The 26,165-nt window shown below is 37.3% G+C and overlaps 2 protein-coding genes across 2 annotated transcripts in view; both read left to right on the top strand.

Moving 5' to 3' along the window:
• Nucleotides 1–11,103, top strand: part of LOC144442139 (von Willebrand factor D and EGF domain-containing protein-like) — a 29,302-nt gene extending 18,199 nt beyond the window's left edge. Inside the window, exons 8-16 of the mRNA XM_078131407.1 lie at nucleotides 240–315; nucleotides 1,902–2,111; nucleotides 3,373–3,608; nucleotides 4,571–5,024; nucleotides 6,236–6,613; nucleotides 7,256–7,522; nucleotides 9,220–9,334; nucleotides 10,091–10,247; nucleotides 11,091–11,103. Coding sequence (XP_077987533.1) covers nucleotides 240–315; nucleotides 1,902–2,111; nucleotides 3,373–3,608; nucleotides 4,571–5,024; nucleotides 6,236–6,613; nucleotides 7,256–7,522; nucleotides 9,220–9,334; nucleotides 10,091–10,247; nucleotides 11,091–11,103 — 1,906 coding nt within the window. The remainder of the gene's footprint in view (nucleotides 1–239; nucleotides 316–1,901; nucleotides 2,112–3,372; nucleotides 3,609–4,570; nucleotides 5,025–6,235; nucleotides 6,614–7,255; nucleotides 7,523–9,219; nucleotides 9,335–10,090; nucleotides 10,248–11,090) is intronic.
• A 10,999-nt stretch (nucleotides 11,104–22,102) lies between these two features.
• On the top strand, nucleotides 22,103–23,062 carry LOC144442138 (testis-specific serine/threonine-protein kinase 3-like). Its single transcript, XM_078131406.1, has one exon. The coding sequence runs from the start codon at nucleotides 22,103–22,105 to the stop codon at nucleotides 23,060–23,062; it is 960 nt and encodes a 319-aa protein (XP_077987532.1).
• The last annotated feature ends 3,103 nt before the right edge of the window (nucleotides 23,063–26,165 follow it).

Genomic DNA, 26,165 nt, shown 5'->3' with positions numbered 1-26,165 from the left:
TATACAGCAAGTTGGCAGAGTCTTTAATTTTAATCATAAATGAAATTGCTCATTTGGGATAAATAAAGTTATTGAAATGAATTGAATAGTAATTTATGAATGGAGCGGAGGAGGATGACATGTATGATTACTTAGAATTTCATGAAAATATCTGATAATACACGTAAAAAAAAACATATTCGGAAATCTTGCTTTTGCCTTGACGGAAAGCATTGATGTTATTTTTGACCTATTCACAGAGTGTATGACTGGTATGGTACTGGTGATTATGTGATGGTAAAACCGAGGGAAGGAGTTAACAATCACAACTTTACAGTACGTACACTCACAAGATACTGTACATTTTATGACACCAATTAAGGAAGAATTCAGTAATTACAAGGGGAGGGACGGGGAAATTCAGGCCCAGACGGTTGTGTAAAATATGACCACCACCCCCAAATCCGTCATGCTAAAAATTGTTCCTCCCTCAATTTATTTTCTCTTTAAACGCGATCCTCTCCTTGTTAAATATTTTTAAAATATTGTTTAAATACTGCCACATATGGAAAAGGATACTAGTCCCAGAATAAATGCTTTAAAGGACTTAATATCACCGCTGCCACCATGTTGAACGTTTTAAAGGTATTGGTTATTTTCAAACTACTACCACTGTAGTGAATTTATGCAAACTTTGCAATGCATTAGTCAATAATGCCTGTGTTGGGATCTCGTTGGCTGAACTGAAGGCCAGAACATTAACTCCCAAACACTAGATGCCAGTTTTACTTGTGACTTGATTCTCTCCTCACATCATACCTGACGCTTAATTCACTATATTGTTGTCAGCAGCGATTTGATTGACATGGTCTAATATTACGATACCTAACTCTAACCCTAACTGATGTGGCAGCAGTGGGATGTAATGCCATTTTTCAAAACATAATGCTAAATTAGACAATACAATGAGTGATAGTAAAATGTGAGCCTCCCCTTATCACATTTTCTAAAATATAGCCCTCACCTGGAACCGATGTTTTAAAAAGCAACCAAAAAGTTGTTCTATTGACATAGAAATTTCGCCGAACAGAAATAGTAATTCATATTTGTATTGTTTATTGACAAATCTGCCCTTAAATACGATGTATATTGTTAGTATTGAATGCTTGAACTTTTTTACGGTAGTGCTGCGTATGAGCTTGCATTCAGCAGGTGACATGTTAAATGTCCAGCTGGTATTTAAAAATTAAATTTCAACTTTTTAGTGCATTTGAAGTCCATTTACATATTTGTTATTCAGCAATAAGTTAACACACTCTCAGAATTGAACAGTCATAAACTTTTTATTGGTAATATAAGTGTATGTTATTTGCCAAATATCGTTCTATATCTTGCTGCGAGAGGTCATTTTTCCGTTATACCAAAAAAATAAACTCGAGCAGCAAGATGTAGAACAGTGTTTGGCAAATAACATACTTATACGTCACCTGCAACTTCGAATTCATTTTTGAATCTCTGAAAATGCTGTTTTATATCACAAATAAAACCACGTCCGCGTTATACTGTAGAGGTCAAGTGTAGTATCACGCACCTCTCTAATGACTGCCAAGTCAGACTCAAACTAATAACCTTCCGTTGAAAAATGAGTGCGTCCTTGTTTTACGTACTGTATTCTGTTAAATGTACAGAAATGTTCATAGTTTGCTTTGTTGTTCTAGTTAAGCAAACTTTGCGCCCTCTTTGGCGGTAATTTTGATATCTTCATAACTTTTGCTTCAAAAGTTAAACCTCAGAACAAATTGTTCATAAAAGATACTGCCAACAGAGTTACTTCCTAAGCTGAATAGTTTTCGAGATTTTTTAATTGACAGCATTCACTGTTACTGTAAGGCTATACTGACACAGTTTATCTGTTCCTCTAGGTACATGCCCGCCTACGTAAATGTAATTCCGCCTCATCATGGAATCCATCTTGTAACTGTGCTATAGCAGTTCGAGAGGGCAATGAAGTAGCGATTGTTGACCTCTGCGGCGGGCCACAAAAGCCACCTTTGATAAAAGTGTACCGCGATCCACAAAACTGTAATACAGCTTTCCAGGTGACCATATCTCAAGACGGAAGTGAGTTAAGGGTAGGTTAACGCTCATTTTCTTTTTGTAAGAATAATTGTGTCTTTTATGACCATTTTTATGACTATCCAGAACTAAAATATGTTTTAATAGGCCATCATTACTCAACTAAATATCATCTTTAAATATTACAGATCAAATTCATAAAATATTTTGTTTTAATATTATCTCTTTTGTTGGGTTAGTCTTCCATAATGAAATAATAAGTAAATTGGCCAAAATGCAATGTTCATAAGAAATAAGTTTCATCTTAGTCTAAATCTTAACCTTTACTTCTTATAAAAAGCACATAACATTAAAAAAATAATCACAACGCGCTGTACATGTACTGACAGGATACAAAAATACACCATCTGAAAACTGTTAAAATGTCCCGATATTATGAAAATATTTGTAAAAATGTACACATACATACATAAAGGTAAAATGTACAAAGTGCCTAATGCTAACAAAGATCTAAGAATGTAAGAAGCAGTTCGGATCTGTGATGGCAAAGCGAGTACATTATTTATGATTATTTTTAATGTAATGTGCTTTTTATAAGAGATAAAGATTAAAATTAAGATTAAGATACAACTTATTTCTTATTTCATGGACGAGGGGCACAGAATGAAAACGCTCGTTTAACATAATACATAGTACTGCCAAAAGGCTGGTGTAAATTAATTTTACCATTAGATTGAGAATAGAGGGTATATGACCAGTGGCTCGTTTTGTCAGCAATATAATCAAGCACGAAGTATTGATCGAGTGATGAATTCGTGAAAAGACACATACATACGTAGGTAGGTAGGTAGGTAGGTAGGTAACTTAGGTAGGTAAGTATGTATGTATGTGTGTATGTATGTATGTATGTATGTAGGTAGGTAGGTAGGTAGGTAGGTAGGTAGATTCATTATTGAATGATAGGATGATCGAATGGCATATTGACTGAGAACTTGACGAGCCAAATGGCCTCAGAATGACATTATTGTAAACTTCTCTAAAAGCCAGTAGGGACCGCCTTAATTTGTTCTTTTATTGCAAATTTCGGCAGGTTTATTATTATTTTATTTATTTTTTTATGAAACTTTGTACAGATATCGGCAATTTTGAATCCATTGTTCACAAAATGTATTACAAATATTGTCAGTTTATAACAAATGTCGGTTGTACAATGCGAGTGTAGTAGACGTGGATTCCATTTTATATTAGAAATGTCACAGTGAAAGAGTCATGACTTCATTTTGAACATGGTTAAAACAAATTGAATTCATTTTATAGATAAATACTCCGAGTGGACAACGAGTACGTGCAACGCTGTATACATCCTACTACACTAATGTATACATTGACGTAAATGGTGGCATGTCAGATAAAATCGAAGGACTATGTGGACTCTTTAATGACTCGCCCCTCGATGATTTTGATTACTTTGACAAAGATTCAGAGTCGTGGAAAAGGGATAATTGCGGTGGATACACACAATGCCTGCCGATAGAATTTCCAAATTCATACAGGTAATTTATTTTAATGATGTGTGTCCTTCGGCCATCCTGTTTTTGCATATGTATAAAAACATATAGTTGCTGTAAAGTAAAAATGTATTTCTATCCTTTTTTGTGGGCACAACTTACACACGTGTATATAGGAATCAATCTTACATCAATATCTGGTCTTGATAAGTTCAAATACGTTCACAGTACTACTTTTCAAGATGAATAAATCTTCAGGGAAACCATACTTCCACATATGGTGTCTTTATATATGTGGAGTTATTTTGCAAGAATTTAATTTTTTTTTGTATTTATGATAACATGCATATTTGTAAAAACTAGCTAAACATTCACTTTATTTTTTACCTGTACCAGAACCAGCAGCTACAAATTTCTCTTCAGCTTGTGTCGTTTCCTGCTTATTCCCTCGAGTCTGTCACAATCATCACTAACTTCAAAAATCATCTAATAATTCAACTATTAGTATTCCAATCTCTTTGTCTGGTGCTCCCCCACCGGTTACATACAACAAACCATGATGCTGTGCGAAGCCAGTGAAGACTGTTAAGACTTGTAGACACTATCTATAGAATACAAGCATACAATTTCATATTATTTGGCACATATATTGATAATAACAAAATGCACATGTCCTACAATGCTTGTTTATGTAGCTACATTAATTATTCATTTGTATAATTGATAATATTAGGAAATTGGGCAATATCTTAAGTATGCAAGCTTCAAATTTCATATAGTGTGTTATAATTAATTTGCCAATTAAGGGGTATATCACGTAAGATAGCTATTGCTAGGAATTTAGTCTACAACAATTACTGTGTGTGTATGAACAAAACGCTAGAGGCTTGCCCTTACGGAAGGCAGTGCACATCTGGTTTAGTGTATCGTATTTACTATACTTGAGTCCTTAGAGTTCATAAAGTTTTTAAAGGTCTTACGACCAATTATTTTCTGTTTTCTTAAAGGTTGGCCCAAGGAACGAGTCTATTTTATCCAGACAACAGGCCAACACCTGGTGAAGCAGAATCAGATGACTATCCCAGGTGTGAGTGTAAAAAAGATGAAGATGAAGGTATCATCGCAATTTGTACAGGTAGTGGAAAACCTATGGGTGGATATAGTGGTGGAAAAGAAGTCACTACTTGTGAAGATGTCTTTCGAAAGAGAAGAGCTGTGGATGAAGGATACAATGACGACGATGAATACGATCCGTACCAATACGAGTTTGACGATAATGACAATGAATTTGACGCAAGAAACCTTACTTGGCCAACGCCCTCTGGTATTAGTGAAGAAGAGGCCATACAGAGATGCAACAATGCCCTTAACCAGTCTAACATCATTGGCACATGTGTGGACCTTGATGCAGTCAATGATCTGATCAACTCATCTGTAGATGATTGTGTTTTCGATATTTTGGTAAGGAGAAATTTGTTGTTTACATGAGTCTACTCACTAAGCAGTTTCATTTGAACATCTATATAATAAACAGTAAAATGTTTCTGGCAAAGACGTTTCGCTCAGGATTAGTAGAACTGCCTACTGAGGGCCAATCCTAATTATCGCTTATGTCCAGTCACGTAACTCAAAATGGTAATCAGAAAAGTTGCTATTGTTTGCTGTTTATTCCGTTTTCTCCGTATGTGTTGAGTTTTGTTTATCCAGAAGCTTTCACTTGTTAGTCTGTATGTTTTGTTCTCCCATATCTTTTGAAGTCATACTATTTTGAAGTCGGCAAGGGAGTGGCTTGCTGAATTGAAATGATTTGGTATTTGATCTGTTTTGTTGTTGTTCATTACCAGTGATATGTGGTTCTACATGCTGGTGTAGGTGGTATCTTCTCAAGCATATACAGTATTATTCGTCCACACTTCTCACAGTGCCTGCATCCAAATCTGCATTGCGTCTATAGGATGCAGGGTAGTTTAATCTAAGTCATGGTTTGGAAGCCAGACAGAGCTGAAAAAAACATGACGTATCTTACAATCTGTTGTAGATTGTGTCTCTAGTAATGAAAGGTGCATTCAGACAATCAGGATCCCAATACCTGGTTTAGTTATAAAAAACAGCTATTTGATATTTTCACATGTATATGTGAGCCATTTTATCGGCACCAAGTATGATTTTATACCACTCTTATTGCGAGGAGTCTGCAATCGTTCTTAATCATTTGTACTTGAATTATCAATAAGTATGTCACAACACAATAAAGAAATGGTTTTAAAAACTTCTACAAAATTAAATTGATTTAAACATACCTTTGGTATAAAGTTATCAATTGCCTAATTATGGTAAATATATTATGTAAATGTGTCCATGGTTAGAAAACCAAACCTATCATATCTACAAGATGTTGTATTAGTGAAACAGACAGACAGACAGACAGACAGACATACAGACAGACAGACAGACAGGCAGACAGACAGACAGACAGACAGACAGTCCAGACCAGTCCAGTCCAGACATAAATATCACAATCTCAAACCTTTACGGGTAAAATGTTCTCATTCAATCATAAACCATCAGACTTGTAGATACCAGACTATTTTTTTCTAAAAGTTATTCAATATATGTTAGTCGTCTATACATAATTGTTTATATTTACTTTGTTTTACTGTCAAACTCATCAGGTTATGGACGACTTTACCTCTGTTGATATTATACGTACAACAATAGAAGGTGCCTGTCTATTTGAGTTCTACAGTAATGTTAGTCTATGGGAACCAAACGACGATGGTGAACTTGCTCCTCCTACGTCAGTCGTCAATGCTGTTTGCCCAAATCACTGTAGTAGTCATGGACAATGTGGTATGGATGGAAACTGTACATGTGACGAGGGTTATACAGCTGTAGACTGTAGTATTGAGATTGGTGTGCCACCTGTAGTGAATAAGATTCTATCAGGCGACCTCTGTGACGTCAAAACTAGACCGTGTGAGCGCGTCTCCATACAAGCATCTGGACTTCTGAACTCGGAAGACCTGACATGCATTGTCAAAGATTTCAAAGTATGTGCCTTATGAATTTTATCTGTAATTCAACGTATTGATTATGTGATAGATTAATTGATAGATTGGTAGATATTTTTAAGCTCTAGCAATTGAGTAAGTAGGGCTGCAAAAGAATTTTTGACCAAACTATTTTCTCCTCAACCCATGGTAAATTCTGCTTATTCCCTAAATATATGTAATTGTTTGATAAGGGTGACCCTATTCTTTTATATTCCAACTTCTCAACACAATTGGCATGCCCCCCCCCCCACTTGAGTAAATTCCGTCATGAAAGAAATGCTCTGTTCCTGAACAAGTATCGCCGCCGCCGCCATGACTGTAGATGACAGAGACAGTCCAGACCTTTGCTTATTCTTGTCATAGAGGGTGCTGTTCAGCAAAATATTTAGGGTAGGCGAAAATATAAAAACTTTTATTTTGATGTCGGAACTCGAAATTTTGGTCGGTCGGGTAATGAGAAACAGTTGTGTAGAAAAAAATAGGGTACCCTAACATGTATACACTGTGTAGTTTCAATAATCACACACATGCACAATTGTTTGAAGAAGAGTAGCTGACATGTTAAAAGCCCTTCTTCGTTAAGGTACACTGTGATAAACTCTTAACTCTTTCAAACGTTGTTTTATATCATCCATACAGTATTTATCAGATTCACTGAGCTGGGAGGAGACAGGAAAGATCTGGAAGACATCAGCAGACTTCTTCACTGCTTATCAAGCGTACTGTTATCTACCTCTGACTGAAATCCATAAACGATCACTCCCAGATTCCCTAACAACAGTCATGTATAAAGCATTCGGGATCTCACTCAGTAACGATGGTGAGGTGGAAAGTAATCAAGTGTTCCTCAAGATTTTTGACTCACTGTGCGTGAACTGCACAAGTACTGGTGACTGTTTCCAGAAGGTATTCACATCATTGTTACATATTGCTGATTGCAAAACTAAGGGGTGGACCACTTGATATCCTGTGCCCTAACATACCAGTGACTTTACTATACATGCAATATCAATGCCCCTATACCAATGTTACAGGCCCACTTTTATAACATGGAAAACTTATTTAAAAAGTTATACTTACTTTAGCTTTTCGAAGCTTAGCAATATTACCTCAGAGGCTATGAATAACCTAAAAATTTCCCAAATAGGAACAAAAAACTCCAGATCTGCCAGGGGGAAACCTCTTGGACTCCCTCACCCCAGAGGCTACTCATTCGTTAAACCAACAATAAGATTCACCAAAATTGGTAAAAACTTCACTGAAGCTTCTATGTTCTAGGGGGAGACCCCCTAGGTCCCTCATAATAGGTAGACATGTCCCAGTCTCAAATCAAAGTTCTTTCCTCCACCTTTTACTGTCAAGATGCTATGAAACTTTATTTAAAAAATGTTTCAACTATATGTAGTTGATTTTTACATGTCAGAGCTGTCTTGTAAAGTTTGCAAATTATTGTCTGAAAGTGTCTGTGAAGAGCCTGAAAATTGGCTTTAAGAGTAAAAATCCTCCAGGGCTTCTAGGGGAGACCCCCTAGAACCCCCCCCCCCCAAAAAAAGAGGTAGACATGTCCCAGTCTCAAATCAACGTTCTTTCCTCCACCTCTTACAATTAAGATGCTATGAAACTTTATTTCAAAAATGTTTCAACCTTATGTAGTTGCTTTTTACATGTTAGAGCTGTCTTGTAAAGCTTACAAAGTATTGTCTGAAAGTGTCTGTGAATAAACTAAAAATTGCCTTTAGGAGTAAAATTCCTTCAGGGCTTCTAGGGGGAGACCCCCTAGAACCCCCCCCCCCCCACACACACACACACACTCACACACAAGAGGTGGAAGTTGCCAACATAGGCGAAGGAGAAAAAAATTAATTCACAGGCAAGCAGGTGGGGAAAAAATAATGACTCTCCACCAATCTTCCAAGCCCCCCCCCAAGATATCAAATGGTCTAGCCCTAATGCCACCTTTCGATGTTAGTGTTGTAATATTTCCCAATTGACACAATACCTCTTCCAAGATAGAATAAAGATTGACATTGAAAAGATTGAAAATTCTCAGTCGGATTGAATAGTGTCTTCGCGTACCTCCAGGTACGCCTGGTGGTAGGTCACATAGCGGTATAATGAAAGTGGTGAATTGACAGAAAAACCATGTACATGTATGTATATTTAGAAATGTTCGGGTTTTCACCTGGCATTTCTCTGTCTCGCCAATTTTTCCTTTGAAAAAGAATACATGTGTGTATGTATGTATGTATGTATGTATGTATGTATGTATGTATGTATGTATGTATGTAATATGGATGTACGCACGTATGTGTGTATGTATGTAGGTAGGTAGGTAGGTAGGTAGGTAGGTAGGTAGGTAGGTATTTATGTATGTACGTACGTACGTACGTACGTACGTACATGTATGTAGGTATGTAGGTAGGTAGATAGGTAGGTAGATAGGTATGCAGGTATGCAGGTAGGTAAGTAGGTAGGTAGGTAGGTAGGTAGGTATGTATGTATAAGTGCCTTGTCATTTTCATTGTTGATACTCATTAATTAGTTTCAGCTAAACTCTTATGAAAAGCTATGAACTGATACTAAGGTTATATTTCTCCCTATAGGAAAACACATGTTTAATAGATAGTAAATGTTACACAGCAAACGAAATCAACCCTGCAGATGAATGTATATCCTGTTTACCGGATGTCAGTATTAATTCATGGAGTCCACTAACAAGTAAGTACAGACGGTTTATCTCAAATGTATTTGGATATTATAATTCCGCACTGAATTGAAGTCCTCTGTTGACAAAAAAGAAGTGTTTGTAGGCAGTCAACGAACTCTCTGTCAAACCATAGTACAGTTTTGGATTGTTATTTGCCGACACGTCAGCGCTGTATACAATATTAATAGTTCTACTCCTCCGACACTTCCGTATAGTTTCAATTGTGCTCTCAATTTCATTTAGCGGACACTTTTTCCACAAAGAAAGTCCATAATCCATGAAAGGAAGTGTCCGCTAACATTTTATACCCGTAATGAAACTGTCCTCAGCTTGATAATCATTTCTTTAGCACTATCCCCAAATTGTCAACTGTTACAATGCAACCAACATGTGCTGCCCTACCTAACACTGTGTTCTACCACGCCCTGAAGTGTGGGTAAAAAGTCGGCCTTACCTTTGCAGGTCTTGAACAAAGTATCTCTAGTTCTGTACCTATCTACCCAAAGGCACCACCACTTCACTACAAAGTGACTTGTCTCCATATAGAATTTGTTTATTGATATGACAATGCATATGTGGCCCGGAGTTAGTAACAGAGCTATGGGTGGATGAGAACAGAAATACTGTTCGCATTAGGACAGTACAAGCCTTTGCCAGGTTAATGTATAATGTGTGTGTGTTTGTGTGTGTGTGTGTCTGTGTGTGTGTGTGTGTGTGTGTGTCATTAAATGCTTACATACACCTCCTCTACTATAATATTTCCACAGGTGGTGCTTGCGAACATATAAACCAGACACAGACTGAAACTGTCATTGACTTCGAGGATGTCGAGAAGAATCAATGGTACATACCCGTTATTGCTGTGTTTACTTCTGTTTTTGGCGCTCTGCTGATTGCTGCTGTCATGTATTGTTTCTGGAAACAGTAAGTTTACAGTTTCTTTACATATAAACTGCCTGTAACTATCAAATAAATAAAGTGTCGACAATATTTGAGCCCAGTTAGAACTTTAATCAGTTTACATTCTCTTATTATATTACCATGGCCAGCTAGGTTTCGGCGTTCTAAGATAAACGGAAACTAAAAAATTAGATGTGGTAGATTACACAAGTGTTTGATAACTGTGTCTGTTGTACCAATATAATCACCCTGGAATCAAGATACACAATATATTATGTCGCCACTTGAGAACAAACAGCTACCAGAAACGCCACCCTACTGAGTATGATCAAACCAACTCCATTAGATAGCTTAGTAGTAGATCAACCTTTTTGCAACAAAAGTAATTTTAGTTCATGTCTAATTCAGTAAGTAGAAATCTCGATTGCCTCTGTCGTAAGAAGTCAAAGTTTCTTGAAGAGTTACAAGTTTTCAAGATAAAGATTTTTCTCTCAACAGCTTCAAGAAACACACAAAGAAGAATGCAGGCGTCTCTCCATCAGTCATTGAAATAAATACCCTTCATGAAAATACCAAAACCGATTATACCCCGCCCAAGTCGAATAAACGGTGATGTCGGAACATTTTGCTGACCTGAAACGAAACGGAAGCTAGTCATGGTTTTGTTGTGACCGTTCATTTTGCTATTTGTGTTTTATGTCTCAATATATTAAATTAGAATAAAACTGAATAATACTAAAACTTCAGATAAGGCATTTCCTTGTCTGTACTATTAACAAGTTAAAGTGTTTACAAGCCGTATGTCTTTATACTTTATTCGATAGTGTGGATCACATTTATTATATGACAAGTTTCTCATTATTGTAGGTGGATTTTGTAATCATAAATCGATGGAAGTTATAGAAATTATTACAATTCACTAATATCATATATCCATAGTTAGCGCGGGGAAATACAGGAGAAATAAAGATGCCTTGGTATTTCACATATGAGACACGATGTTTTACAGTACACACACACACACACACACACACACACACACACACACACAAACAAACAAACAAACAAACCATATTCAAATGCAAAATAAACAAAGAGGCGGGGGATGTAGAAATGTAGAAGTAGACCATGTTACCATGGTGATTATCAGTTGGAAAGTAAACAATTGAAGCCATTAAAATCATCAAGTCCAAGTGTAATAGTTTTTTAGCAGATCTAGAAGCCTGTTTCTACTGTACTGTAAACAAATTGCTTTATCATTTTTCAGTGTGATTGGGTAAAAGATCATCCTGTTGTGTGTGTGTTGTGTCTCTGTTATTGTTAGTCTAGAGTTAGAGTTGAATTGTATCTAACTTTGTCTCAGAAACATCTTATTCCCTGAGTGAAACACCAATGTAACTTCATTACCCCTGTATATATGTGCTTCGAAAACTTCGAATGAACGGAAACTTGGCAAAGTTCTCGACGTGTATATTTTCAGAGCTAATTTACAGCTAGTGTAAAGTATACCCTATTCCTAACGACGATCACGTGACTTGTGTTGTCCGAAATTGTAAACATCCTAGCGATTTTATCATTCCAAGAAATACGTTAACCAGCTTACCTACTATATGTTATCCAGCTTACCTACTATACGTTTTTTTCATTCGAAAAGTCATTTGATATCGCAATTTTCCAATTTTAAAATAATTTGACACACCATCTGTCTAAATCAATGAATGATTCGTTTGTTTCATTTCTGATCTGAGAGCGATGGTTATTGAAGCCCGCCCCCTTACGGTCGGTTTGTTTTCCCACTCCTCAGAATAAACTCACTTCCCCCAACCGGTAGCGTAGCATTATATAGATGGGTACCAAAGAAAATCTGTCTTCTTGTCAAAATATTACAAAAATATTATAATATTCACAATTAATTTTGTATTTCAAATGTAAATGTCACTAATAATTAAACATTTAATCATTATAAAGGGGAGAAATTTGTAACTTTGTTTTTGGACGTTACTTCTATTTTGTCTAAGAATATAATGATAATAATAATAATTACTAATCCAATATTACTAAAACATATCGAACCATATCTAACAACTGGGAGAGGTCTTACCATCATTTTATGTATGCTAGGAGTTGATATATAAACGACATCATTTTCAGGTTCTAGTCACTTTTCAAGAAACAACATAATATTGATTTCTATGCTTCACTGTTTCACTGCACAGACAGCGAGGCAAAATTGATCAAGGGTCTATGGTCCATCACACTGTGTTCACTCACATTTACTTCTTAATCAGTTTAAGTGTCTGTTACATATCCACTAGACCGTAAAATATATCGCCGAGATCGTCTTCCCTTCCCCTTTGTAGAAATGGGATATGAGAAGAGCGCCCACAACGGCTGATATTTCAGTTTGTACGTACGGTATGTGTACGTACATTTTGAACATTGACTCAGTGGAGTTGAGATGGCCGTCAGTTATAGACAGTACCACTGTGACTTAACTATGTTTTACCTTTGTGTTGTACATTTGTAACTTTATCATGCAAGCATAACATATAAATTTAGAGCAAAGTGAAGAATTTGTCTCGGATAAATTAGCCTGTCTACTTCGCGGTCTGTAATTTTGCTTCGCTGTCTCACTGCGGCACAGACAACGAGGCAAAATCACAGACCGCGGTGTAGTCAGTACAAGTATCTACACTACACCATATTAAACCCTCCTATCAATTCGTTTGACTTCACAACGATTCCGTCCACATAAAGACATCGTCCAACTATTTGGAAGTCTGATGTACTCTATACATTTACACCATCAAAGTTTGTTATTGATTTTCACTATAATCATCACTAAGACATCAAATATTAAATTGCTTTGGACTTGGTCCGTTCTTTCTGCTGTGAAAAGAGAACAAAGTTTGCCATTGCTAACTCTCCATACACAAACTTATTATAATAATATTTGTGATAAAAAAAATGAAATGGACTTATTTACTCAACAATTCGCTTTAACTGAATTGTGTATATTAATTATATCACCAAGTATTATATCACCAAGTATTATATCACCAAGTATTCAGAATAAAACGTGTGTTTTGGGCATTTGGTATTACGACAAAGTGTTTTATTACTGTGTGTGTGAACTGAGTATTCAGAATAAAACGTGTGTTTTGGGCATTTGGTATTACGACAGTGTTTTATTTCTGTGTGTGAATTGAGTATGTGTATCTGATCAAGATACGATTAAAACATTAGTAGGAGCAATGTGCGCATGTTATCTAGTTCTTGAGATTACGGATCGATTACGGAAAAGTGGAACAATATCAATTCATTTTAGGCATTTTTCGTAAGAAAGTATTTGGGTAATACATCCACGTTTATCTTACTTCCTATAGGCTTACCCTATACAGAATTCACAGATGAAAGTAACTCCGTTTTCATTTTGATTCATTTTGATACAATATATATTTTAATTAAATGAGCTAAAAATGAGGATTGGCCCAAAATTTATACATTCCAATTATGAACGTCTACTTTTGAGGGAAGTCTACAATAGTTGAATATGCGTACGTGATTGAGGGCGCTGTTCGTGTACCAGTGGTTTCCGCCGTGAATCCATCACAAATAACTGAACATAAATAGCACAGAAGTATTACGAAGGGAAGTACATAGACACTAGACAATATCACCAATGAAATGGACGGTTTACTCGAAAACTGCAAAATAAGATGAACATTTTATCAATTGATGGAGATGATATCAAACTGCCACTACGGTACAAGCTGTCTGAGGTATAACTTACAACGAGCCTAGGCCTAGCGTCAAGTTGTGTGAACATTTTGGCTAGCGCCTCTTCTCATCAGCTAATCCCCATGGGTAGAGGCGATACCCGCCAAGATCCCCACTCTATTTGAATCAAGGCTAAGGCACCAGCAATATCTAACCAAAAACAATTATAGTGTATAAAAAAATATACCTTTCAGTGAGGTTGGGAAAAAGATGTAGAACACTGAATAAAAGCAAAAACCTGACAATATGCCACGATTCCTTAACTCTTCGTTTTGTTTGCGATCGTCGACTGTTGATATTATGCGGTGAGACTATAGAGAATATATGTGTAGTAAAAACGTAGGCAAAACCATCCTCTAAGATGCAAAGTTCGCTTTAACTTTTCGAGTAATTTATAATAACTCTTTATCAAAAACGGAGGTTAAGGTTAGACAGCTAATTTTTTTTTTTAAAAGCCAGTCTATCTTAACCTAATGAAAATGCGTTAGAGAAAATACCGCGAATTGTTCGAGGACTGTTTTATCTGTACGCTTTCTACACCTCTTTTAATACTCTCTATCAGCATTTTTATGATTAATATAAGTGTGTATAATATATTATGTTGTGTGGTGTGTTATGTTAACATATGTTTGTAGAGTCGATTTTACCTAGTACGTTTATTTTCTACACCTCTTTTGATGCTCACCATCAGGCTAACTTTTTTATTCATATTTATATGATTAATACACGTCTGTATTTGTTGACTTTGTTGTGTGGTGTGTTTTGTTAACATATATATGTACTACGTAGAATCGATTCGATGTATATATGTACTACGTAGAATCGATTCGATGTATATATGTTAATAAAAAGTCACTTGAGATACATTTACAAGCTGAGATTTCTTTACAATGTTGATGAAAGAGAAATGAACACAGACAATTACATGGCCTAGTAACCGATCGAGCATTTATTATGATCGTTTTCGGTTCTCAAGGATCGTATCCATGGCAACTATCCTAATAATGAATAGTAGTACTTCAGACCACTGTATTGAGGTACTACAGTCAACGGTTATATATCACACCTCGTTTGTCACTTTGTTCTCAACAAGTCTTCCCAAGTGAAACTCAACGAAGAAAAACTGTTACACATTGTTACCCCATACTTCGGTGAGTGCATATAAATGCCGAGGCGGCGTCTGAATATTTGTTTAAGGGATGCATTTTTTTTTGTTCTCGTAGTAATTCTACTCCACAAGCACCCACTGTGGCATACCCCATCGACAATTGAACAGTGGGTGAAATTGACATAAAAGAACATATGCAACAAACATGGTAGGGGACGCACAACAAACAAGGCATTCACGCGGTAAACACAATTAGTTCATTTCAAAAACACAGTACGTACAACGGCGGTATTGAGATCAATTAGACCTCATCTCGCTTGTTTGGATATCCCCTAGCATACCTACGTTTAGCAACTCCAATATATTCAACGCATTGAAGGATTCGTCAAACTTGTCCGTGAGTTTAATTATTTCACGGGAATTAATTACAAACTGGGCATCAAAGTCACTTCGAATATATCCAATTTATATTGGATTCAACTATACAGCTGTATTGAAACTCAGGGTTTCTAGGTTACAGTTCCGTGTACGAGGAAAATATTCCCATATGGTCACATCACATTTGGAAGGGGTTTAAAATCAGGTCACGAACTTTCAAGACGGGGCAATGTACGAGTATTACATTTAATAGAAACAGAACCGACTTTCTGAGGTAAGTTATCAATATATTTTTCTCTGGATATCTAGTTATTTCATGTTCGGTAATATCTCAAACTTCTATTCGGAGTCAACATAGCAACCCTTCCAATTCCATAATTCTAATATTCATATTCAACACTTCTAATAAATAATCATAACCATGACAACGATGGATATTAATAACCATGACAACGATGGATATTAGTCCACGAATTCAGTTCATGTGCGAGATGTAACGATAACAAACACCCGTACAGATATTATTGTCATTGTACGTTCTGCCATTATGAAGGAAATATTGACGGAGTGTTGTATAGTGTTTATTTTGGAAACAGTCCATGTTAACGGCTATTTGTTAGTTTTATGTGTCAAATATAATGTAAACCACTCTTTTCACCTCTGCCTTGAATTCTTTCTGTGATTTTTCAATCTATGATGTGGTAGGACTTCAATAGGTTGATGGTCACCTAAAAGGTTAAGTCAATCATCCTACTAAACAAATTACTAAATTGATCAACCAACCAATCAACCAACCAACTAACCAACCAACCAACCAACCAACCAATCAATCAACACGTTATGTTTCTAATCAATTTTAATTGATAAATTAACCAATCGTTCACTTTCTCATCATATCAATCCATCTCAATTCATTCATTCATTCATTCATTCATTCATTCATTCATTCATTCATTCATTCATTCATTCATTCATTCATTCATTCATTCATTCATTCAACCATCCATCTCATCCATCCATCCATCCATCCATCCATCCATTCATTCATTCATTCATTCATTCATTCATTCATTCAACCATCTCATCCATCCATCCATCCATCCATCCATTCATCCATTCATCCATTCATTCATTCATTCATTCATTCATTCATTCATTCAACCATCTCATCCATCCATCCATCCATCCATCCATTCATTCATTCATTCATTCATTCAATCAATCAATCAACCAATCAATTAATCAATTAACCAACCAACCAACCAATCAATCAATCAATCAATCAATCAATCAATCAATCAATCAATCAATCAATCAATCAATCATTGCAATCTTGCTATATCTTGCTATCTTATTAAGAAGGTGTATATTGAAGTTCTTTCAAGTCAACCAGATTTTTAAATGTCGCAGCTCGCAAAATACTGGTTATACTAAATATACTAAATAACGTGTGTGACGGTTAAGACCAGCTATAGTAAGTTACCAGACGCACAAACCAAACTAGTAGTACGTAAACCAAAATTAGGAATAACAACTAAAGATGCAATTTTCTAGAATAAGATAATTATTTTGACAAATAAGAAATTAATTATAGTGCTGTCTTTCAAGATTTTCAAACCCAAAAATGCTGTTTGTTTTCTCTGACAAATACAATGGCTAACAAAGTAATTTATTCTAAGTTGCACGTAGACCGAACAATCCTTCCCTTTGGGCATTTTCTTAAGTCTTTGACTGAGGTGACAGACGAAACGTGGGTATTTGTACATTTACAGCCGTCTGGAAAATTTTCAAAAATACTACTAAGGCCTATGATTCATTCGTTAGTTTGTTGTGGATGATATTCGGATAACAGCAACTTTGTTGTCAATAACTCCGGGCTAATACTTGTAAATCTACATAAATCTTCCTAGGGGCTGTACAAGTATAAAACAGCTTTTCTCACTTTGTCCACTTGTGGATTTGTTTCTTAAATGCTTAGTACCCAACTTACTACCATTGACAATCCTGTCAACTGCACAAAATCCACAATCCCCATTTCTTCAGAATTTTAAATTTACATACCTCTAAACATGGCGGTTTAAAACCTCCGAACAAAGTGAAAAAGAAATCCAGATTGCCAATTCTTAGCCCGGACACTTGACTATATATGTCATTCGCCAGAATATATACTCTCAAGCCAGTATGTCCAGTCAGATAGCCAAGTCTCTGGGCTATACTGTCAAGCCAGTATGTCAAGTCAGATAGCCAAGTCTCTGGGCTATACTGTCAAGCCAGTATGTCAAATCAGATAACCAAGTCTCTGGGCTAAACTGTCAAGTCAGTATGTCAAGTCAGATAACCAAGTCTCTGGGCTACACTGTCAAGCCAGTATGTCAAGTCAGATAACCAAGTCTCTGGGCTATACTGTCAAGCCAGTATGTCAAGTCAGATAACCAAGTCTCTGGGCTAAACTGTCAAGTCAGTATGTCAAGTCAGATAGCCAAGTCTCTGGGCTACACTGTCAAGCCAGTATGTCCAGTCAGATAGCCAAGTCTCTGGGCTATACTGTCAAGTCAGTATGTCAAGTCAGATAGCCAAGTCTCTGGGGTATACTGTCAAGCCAGTATGTCAAGTCAGACAGCCAAGTCTCTAGGCTATACTGTCAAGTCAGTATGTCAAGTCAGATAGCCAAGTCTCTGGGCTATACTGTCAAGCCAGTATATCAAGTCAGATAGCCAAGTCTCTGGGGTATACTGTCAAGTCAGTATGTCAAGTCAGATAGCCAAGTCTCTGGGGTATACTGTCAAGCCAGTATGTCAAGTCAGACAGCCAAGTCTCTAGGCTATACTGTCAAGTCAGTATGTCAAGTCAGATAGCCAAGTCTCTGGGCTATACTGTCAAGCCAGTATATCAAGTCAGATAGCCATGTCTCTGGGCTATACTGTCAAGCCAGTATGTCAAGTCAGATAGCCATGTCTCTGGCCTATACTGTCAAACCAGTATGTCAAGTCAGACAGCCAAGTCTCTGGGCTATACTGTCAAGTCAGTATGTCAAGTCAGATAGCCAAGTCTCTGGGGTATACTGTCAAGCCAGTATGTCAAGTCAGATAGCCATGTCTCTGGCCTATACTGTCAAGCCAGTATGTCAAGTCAGATAGCCATGTCTCTGGCCTATACTGTCAAACCAGTATGTCAAGTCAGATAGCCAAGTCTCTGGGCTAAACTGTCAAGCCAGTATGTCAAGTCAGATAGCCAAGTCTCTGGGCTATACTGTCAAGTCAGTATGTCAAGTCAGATAGCCAAGTCTCTGGGCTATACTGTCAAGTCAGTATGTCAAGTCAGATAGCCAAGTCTCTAGGCTATACTGTCAAACCAGTATGTCAAGTCAGATAGCCAAATCTCTGGGCTATACTGTCAAGCCAGTACATCAAGTCACATAGCCAAGTCTTTAGGGTAGTCGACCGTCTTACAATGTAAGAAGTCGTTCTGAAAATCCACGATGTAGTGCTCTGATGAGACAGTGGTGTTTGTCTGAGAGAAAGGCTTTGGTGGCAAACAAAACCACAAAAAACTCACATCCACCAAGAACAAACTACCTCTCTCTTACTATAATATCCATCCAGAAGCAGAAACGTTTACATAATGTTGCATAACAAAAATATCAATGTTTCATATAAGTCGAAAAACACGTAAACATGTTTTTGTCAAATATGACACAAGTTTTCAAATAAAAAACTTGTAATTCTTTTTTAATTTTCTTGAAATTATTCCGTGTCACGCGTTCTTAAAAAATAATAATCCTCAAGTCATCCTTCTATAACTAGCTTCTCCCACCGTTACTATGGCAACTTTCCTACCAATCCTCCCCATTATAAGTCTCCTCCTCATGAATCCTCTCTACTGCAGCCCTCCCTCTACCCTCTCTTCTATAACTACCTCTCTGTTGAAACCCCTCCCACTCTCTCTTGCAGTCCATCTCCTCTCAACTACAACCCTCCTCATTCCCACCTCTCTATTGAACCCCTCCCACTCTCTCGTAATCCCCCTCTCTGTTACAATCCTCATCTCCCTCTGTCCATTGAAATACCCCCCGCCCTATCTACTGCAACCCTTCTTCCATTCTCTCTACAGAAACCCCCTCCAAACCCTCTCTATTGAACCCCTCCCACCCTCTCTATTGTATACACGATCATATAATCCTATTTCATTACATACATTCAATAATGACACGAGATTCAAGGACGATGACAATTACTAGATAATGAGATCATGTCTACTAAAAGAAGAATACAATCCTAACGACCTATATCATTGTCTATCTCATATCAGTAGCTACTAGTATATACAGTTACTAACTGATGTCATGTATGTTTTACTTGGCAACATTATAATCTCTACACGTCTACTTGAGATACAAAGGTTATCAATTTACAAACCTACTTGATCGTTAATACATTAAGTGTTGTCTAGATATAGTGGTTGGTTTCGTTTCAACCACGATCCTTGTTAAAGAATGTATAGGTATTGTTTCTTCCGTGACATACATGTGACCTGGACCTGAGAGAGAGAGAGAGAGAGAGAGAGAGAGAGAGAGAGAGAGAGAGAGAGAGAGAGAGAGAGAGAGAGAGAGAGAGAGAGAGAGAGAGAGAGAGAGAGCGAGCGAGCGAGAGAGAGAGAGAGAGAGAGAGAGAGAGATAGAGAGAGAGAGAGAGAGAGAGAGAGAGGGGGGAGAGAGAGAGATCTGCGTGCAGATTTGACTATCGGATATAGAGACGGAGACTATGCCACGGAATGAGTCGGAGATATGATTCGGAGATAGATAATAAATGAAGGGTCGAAGGGTAGGAATACAGACAACATTCAAACTGTATTTCTTTTGTAGACACTGTTTCTACGTAACGATGAAGTATGAAGAGTTTATACACAGGTGACACAATCTCAAAGTCTGTTTATTGACGTCTTCGGTCAAACATTACCATCAATGTTTTATTTTAAACAAGTAATGAAATGTGCACCTCGTTGTAAAGTCACCAGTACTTACCTAAAGGAGAATAGTTTGTCCCTGGCAGACTCTGACATCTGTGATTGCAGCAAATCACATCAATACTTTTGATATTAAGAAAGACCTTCAAGTGGATTAATGATAAGTTGCCAGACAAGAAGTTACCGCCGAGTGAACGCATACCTGACAGAGCGGTTAAACCCATAGGTAACGATGTTATAGTATTTCTGTTTATAGTTTATGAATGCCATACAATCAGATACAATACACTAGACGTTATCGTTGTCATTGTACAAACTCATTATCAATGGCAATACCTATTTAGTACCCAAGTATTCTCTGTTGCTGACCGAGGTAATCCCAAGCATTTCCCCTGTCTTTCGATAATCACAGGTGAAGCAAGAACGCTACCAATTTTGACAAGATCATGTCTTTCTACATCTATGAGAAACCAAGTGCTTTAATTGGCGTTAAGTAGTCGAGGTACTGGGCGGGTTCATAATTTTGCTGATAGCCGTGGCAGACGACGTGATTGCGACACTGGTCGAACTTGTCGCTGAGTGTATCAGACGCTGGCTTAGGACAGAAGACTCAACCCGAATCCCTTCCTGCGGGCAACGTGGCGACGTAGTGAGGTAAACAAGAGGTTAATCAATGCAAGTTTTTGTATCGTAATCCGTGTATTGGAAGTAGGCAACTCTAACTATGGCAATAATACAGTACCTTATAAACATTTAAAAACTTTAAAATATTGTAAAGACACGTACAACCCATGAAAAACTTCAGTGGGTTTGCTTGCTCGTAGTATCAAAGAAGGTATGGGACAAGCTCCATACAAAGATATACAATGTAATTAGTGTCTGAAACTTATCAAAGTCTAACCATAGACCCTACACGAAAGGGTAGCTAGGGTCTATGGTATATGTAGCCACCATGGGGAGTCTGGATCCTTTACTGATAGAATACTACATGGTATAAAAATCAAGTAGGACTGTAGTGTGTTACCTTGTGATCGGACTCACTCATCACAGCTCGTTTAATCTCAGACCACTGAGGTATAGCTTGGGCAAGCTAAGCTTCTTCGAAAACAAAGTGACAAAAGCGTTGCCTACATCAGAGGCCCCTTGTTGTTTTTGTATCAGTTGTATTGTTGCTATTACCTAAGTTTGTCATTGCGTGTAATCTTTCTTTAGCTAGCTTCATTCAAGCAAACGTATTTGTGTTTTTTCCATGGGTTGTAACTGTAACTGAAATGATTGGTTTTGTTCTGTTTTTCTTATGAAATGTACAAACACCTCTTTTCGGTACTTTAAGGTCACCCATCTTTTCACAAACTTTTATTTCTTTTTACTGGTCTTAGTGAGGTTGTTGCACTACGACAGTGTTGGACATGTGACGGTATTAACTTCATGTTTTATTATAGATCGATCGTTAATTCCTTTAGAGTAATTTCCGTTCTGACAAGTAACAGGTGTCTGTATGTGTCACCTGACCTGACCAACACTAACACCACTTCACTATTAAAACTTTATCAAATCTAAAAGATACTGATTCTAATATTCTCATTCCAGGCTCCAAAGAGGTAACTTATGATTTAAGTCCAACAAGTTTGCTACGAAGTTTAAACGGATAATGCAGATCGAAGTACCAAGTCGACCCGCTGCCGCTCAAGTGACATCATCGTCATCCGTGTGTGTGTCTGTTCAGACTCGTAAAGTGTCTGGTATGTCTATAAAATCGACTGAAAATATACGTAATTATGCAGTTGTCAGTACTATGAACGGTTACAGTTTCACTGGTGAAAAACTTGGAACAGGTGCGTATTCCAGAGTAGAGCGAGCATACTCAAACAAACTTTGTTGTTTCGTCGCCGTTAAGATCACAGACAGTTTACTCTCTCCCTGTGACTTTGTCGAAAACTATGCCAAACGTGAAGTACGAATTCTTCGCCGTCTGAACCATGAAAATATAATCGATATTTACGAAAGTTTTGAACACGACGATAAATTATACACCGTATTGGCTATAGCGGAGGAAGGTTGTCTGGAAAACTACGTCAGGCGGAAGATACGTCTCCAGGAGACGGAGGCAAGAGGGATGTTCTGTCAAATTTTACGGGGAGTGTCGTACTGCCACAACCGAGCTCGCATAGCTCACGGTGACATTTCATGTGCTAATGTTCTCTTGACTGCGAATGGAGATTTGAAATTAGCTGACTTCGGAATGGCTGTTGATGTGAAGAAGTCGGAACGTATTAAACTGCACACTAGCGACGGTGGCACTTTAGGCTACCTTGCGCCGGAAATTTTAGACGGTAAACCTTATGATCCCAGACAAGCTGATATCTGGTCGCTAGGCGTGGTCCTTTTCTACATGGTTACGGGTTCCTATCCATTTGGTATTAGTGACGGTATGGTTTCAATGCGTACGGGTATGGATAGAACGCCACGCTGGCCAAGACCTCTAAATCGCATCTCCAAGGAGTGTCGCGATTTGATAAAGATCATGTTGACACTTGACACAGAGAAAAGAGCAAATCTAAGAGATATCTGGAAGAGTGATTGGTTAAAATCACACAATTCAGACAGATAACAAATAATTTTACAATGTAAGGTGATTTACGGTATGGTTTTTACAGTTTCCTTGTAGTCATAGCTACACTTTACGCCATTGGCTAACATACGAATGTTCAGGGTCGAAGCAAACACATTCGTTAGCAGCAATGTACTATTTCGTTAATACGCTCTCTTTCCGAGTTGTTTTGGTTCACTCTCGCACGAAATTTGTAAAAAACCTAAGTTGTGTCGGTTACCGTTGAAATAGAAAATCGGTTGTAGCCTCCTTTGTAGCAGTATATAGTGAGGAATTATGTGAAGATAGTCGACGGTTTATGCAAATGTATTAACTATCACGAATTTAGAGTCCATTAGAGTAGCTACGTTCCGGTAACCACTATAACATAGCATTTTCCATGCAAGTACTATTTTAAAGTGCAATTTTTAGACAAAAGTTTCTAAACTGGAAATATTGTGAAATTTTGATTGACGTACTTTTAATATCGCTGTCAAAGTTTGGTATTGGCGGCCATTTTGTGATGTGCAATGACATAAAGAGCAAAATAACACCACCGTCAACGGTATGTAGTGGTCGTAATTATTTGTTACGGAACGATAACACTTCTTTGTGTTCATAAATCTCTAATGAGGTTCAGTTTCTCGGGGGACCTCGCTGAAATCAGTCCAAGTGTCTTGATAGTTGACAAGGGGGTGCTAGAGGAGGGAGAGATTTACAGACAAATGCTTTCCACTGTCAATACCATTAGACGCCATTGTTCGTAGATTGTAATAAATCTCATAAACTAAATCTTTGGAATGAACATCGAATAGCACTTAAGTTGATTTATAAGACGATTTTATAAATCTTGCTTTTTATCGATTTTCTTTTTAGATCTTGTTTTTATTTGAAGTACTTGTACATTCCCAACGAAATTTTATCAATGTTCATCTGGCGGATGCAATACTATCAGGTATCTACTCTGAGACTTTTATGAAAATGTGGGCGACTTCTTTCATTTTCTTGTGCATTTCGGGGTCTACCATGCAGCAATAACACCTGGGGGGGGGGGGGGGTGTACTGCCATACAAAGGTATATTGGTATGTGCTGCCCCTCAGACCAGAAACGTTTTTTTAGTGGTCTGATGCTGCCCCAAATAGGTCACTTTTTCATGAAAAAATCCCTGATGGGGTCGATAACACGGGACAGGTCTTCATGTTTATTTGTGGAAATACACTCACGGCATCAGAAAAAAAGGTAACTGACGTACCGGATGCTTTTCCATGAAAATCCCTAACAGTGGGTCTGTTTTTGGGTTATACATGGGTAGATGTTTTGAACTTGGCCAAACCGTGACCCCGTCTGAAAGTTTGGGAAGTACCCCCCCCCCCCCCCCGGTAATAACACCCTTTTTGTGGTTACGTCATCGATATCATCGAAATATTTTCCTTTGAATCGGTAACACAAATATTAGACAATGTATTAACTTACTATCAGCTCTGGCATTTTTGTTATGTCAAAGCCCGTTGCTTTTTACTACACACTTTCACAGCACAGTATGTATAACTTGTCATTCCAGATTTCTGAAGGGTAAACGCTGTCATTCCCGCTGTAGACTCAATGGATAAGTCACAGACGCGATGTATAGAACGCTTTGTCGATTCATGAACATCACATCTTACAAACGTTTGCTTGATGGATTTACTTACAAAAAGCAACACACATTTGTACTTTTGGGTGAGACGAGTACAGAATGAACAATTTGTCGTTGTTTGCGATCGTGTAACGAGTAATTAAAGATTAGTGTACACAGTGACAACTCGTTAATTCTACTAACACGAGTCAGTACAGCAAAGAGAATAGTCAAATTGAGACTAAAGATATCCTTGTTTCGAATATCACACAATATTAAGTTTTTCTGACAAACAAGAGCAAGTTCTGTTCAGAGGCAAAAGGCGAAATTTAATGGCAAAAAAGTTGCAAAGGACACGTTAAAATATCGCAATATTACGTAATTACTCTCTTTTATAGTGTTTTTGCGACCACTCGTTTACTATAAGAATGCACATTTCTGGAAAGCATTGAAAGCAAGGCCTAAGAACTTTACTGTTATTGTCTGTGTCCTAGGATGGTCGTCGTCAAACAAAACTACCTCTTTACGGCAAATGTTTAACTTTCCCATTAAAAACCTGTTTCAGGGACGGAAACAGTATGCTAGTATGCGACAATGGCACACAGACACAGACACAGACTTTGTATATTTTTGTGGGGTTTAACATTTCCTTTAATTAGCTGTCTATAGCGCTGATCTGTGACTCCGATAGCTCTCCTGATAGTTATGTGAGCTATCGGAGCACACATCAGTGCGGTAGGACTACTTTTCTTGTGATTCCAAGAAGATAATTTACTAACACTAGTAACAGAGCTTGTCACTGGAAATGACCTATACATGATGGAGTTGGAATTGTTCATGTTGTTGATGTCATGTTCCTACAAAATCTGGTTATGTAGCCAACATCAGCAAACAAAGGCTATAAGTTTAACATTACATTTATTATCTCTGAATTTATCACATATTTTCATGCATTGTGTTCACAGTTGACTGCCAAAATAAAATGATCTAATAACACAGTACTGATCAACAACTCCTTTATTTATGTTTTTAAAAGTTTCACAATGTCTGCCAAATTCTCTTTTTCCATTTAGCTCGTTTATTTTTGTCGACTGCAAATTATCTTGCCCCCCCCCCTCCTCCAATAAAATTACAAATGATGCAAGCACTGTGTAATATGTATGATATAGCAGAATATTTCATATGGCAATCTCAATGACATGAACTAAATGAAAACTGAGTCTACACTTTTAATGTGTATCCCATATGGAACTTGCAAATCTGCCATCTTGAATATTGCATCATGGGAAATATGATAAATATGAATCAATCAGTAATGTAAACAATCTTGTTACATTGTTTGTTACCATAAATAATGTAGTCATGGTTACCTTTACCATTGTTGGGGTTTATTTTATCGATAGCTCCAGATTTGGTATACTGACAACTACAGATCATCCCCACAGTCCTTTGCATCTGAGCATGCTCAGTTTGGATTGCAAGTTCCCGATCCTATTCTTTCTTCTCAG

Source organism: Glandiceps talaboti, chromosome 11 (assembly GCF_964340395.1).
Source record: "Glandiceps talaboti chromosome 11, keGlaTala1.1, whole genome shotgun sequence".
NCBI lineage: Eukaryota > Metazoa > Hemichordata > Enteropneusta > Spengelidae > Glandiceps > Glandiceps talaboti.
Note: the sequence above shows the minus strand (reverse complement) of the source record. Positions and strands in the feature narration are given on the sequence as shown.

Bases quoted from the DNA above. Each gene is read 5' to 3' on its own strand.
- LOC144442138 (XM_078131406.1), top strand. From the start codon at position 22,103: ATGCAGATCGAAGTACCAAGTCGACCCGCTGCCGCTCAAGTGACATCA.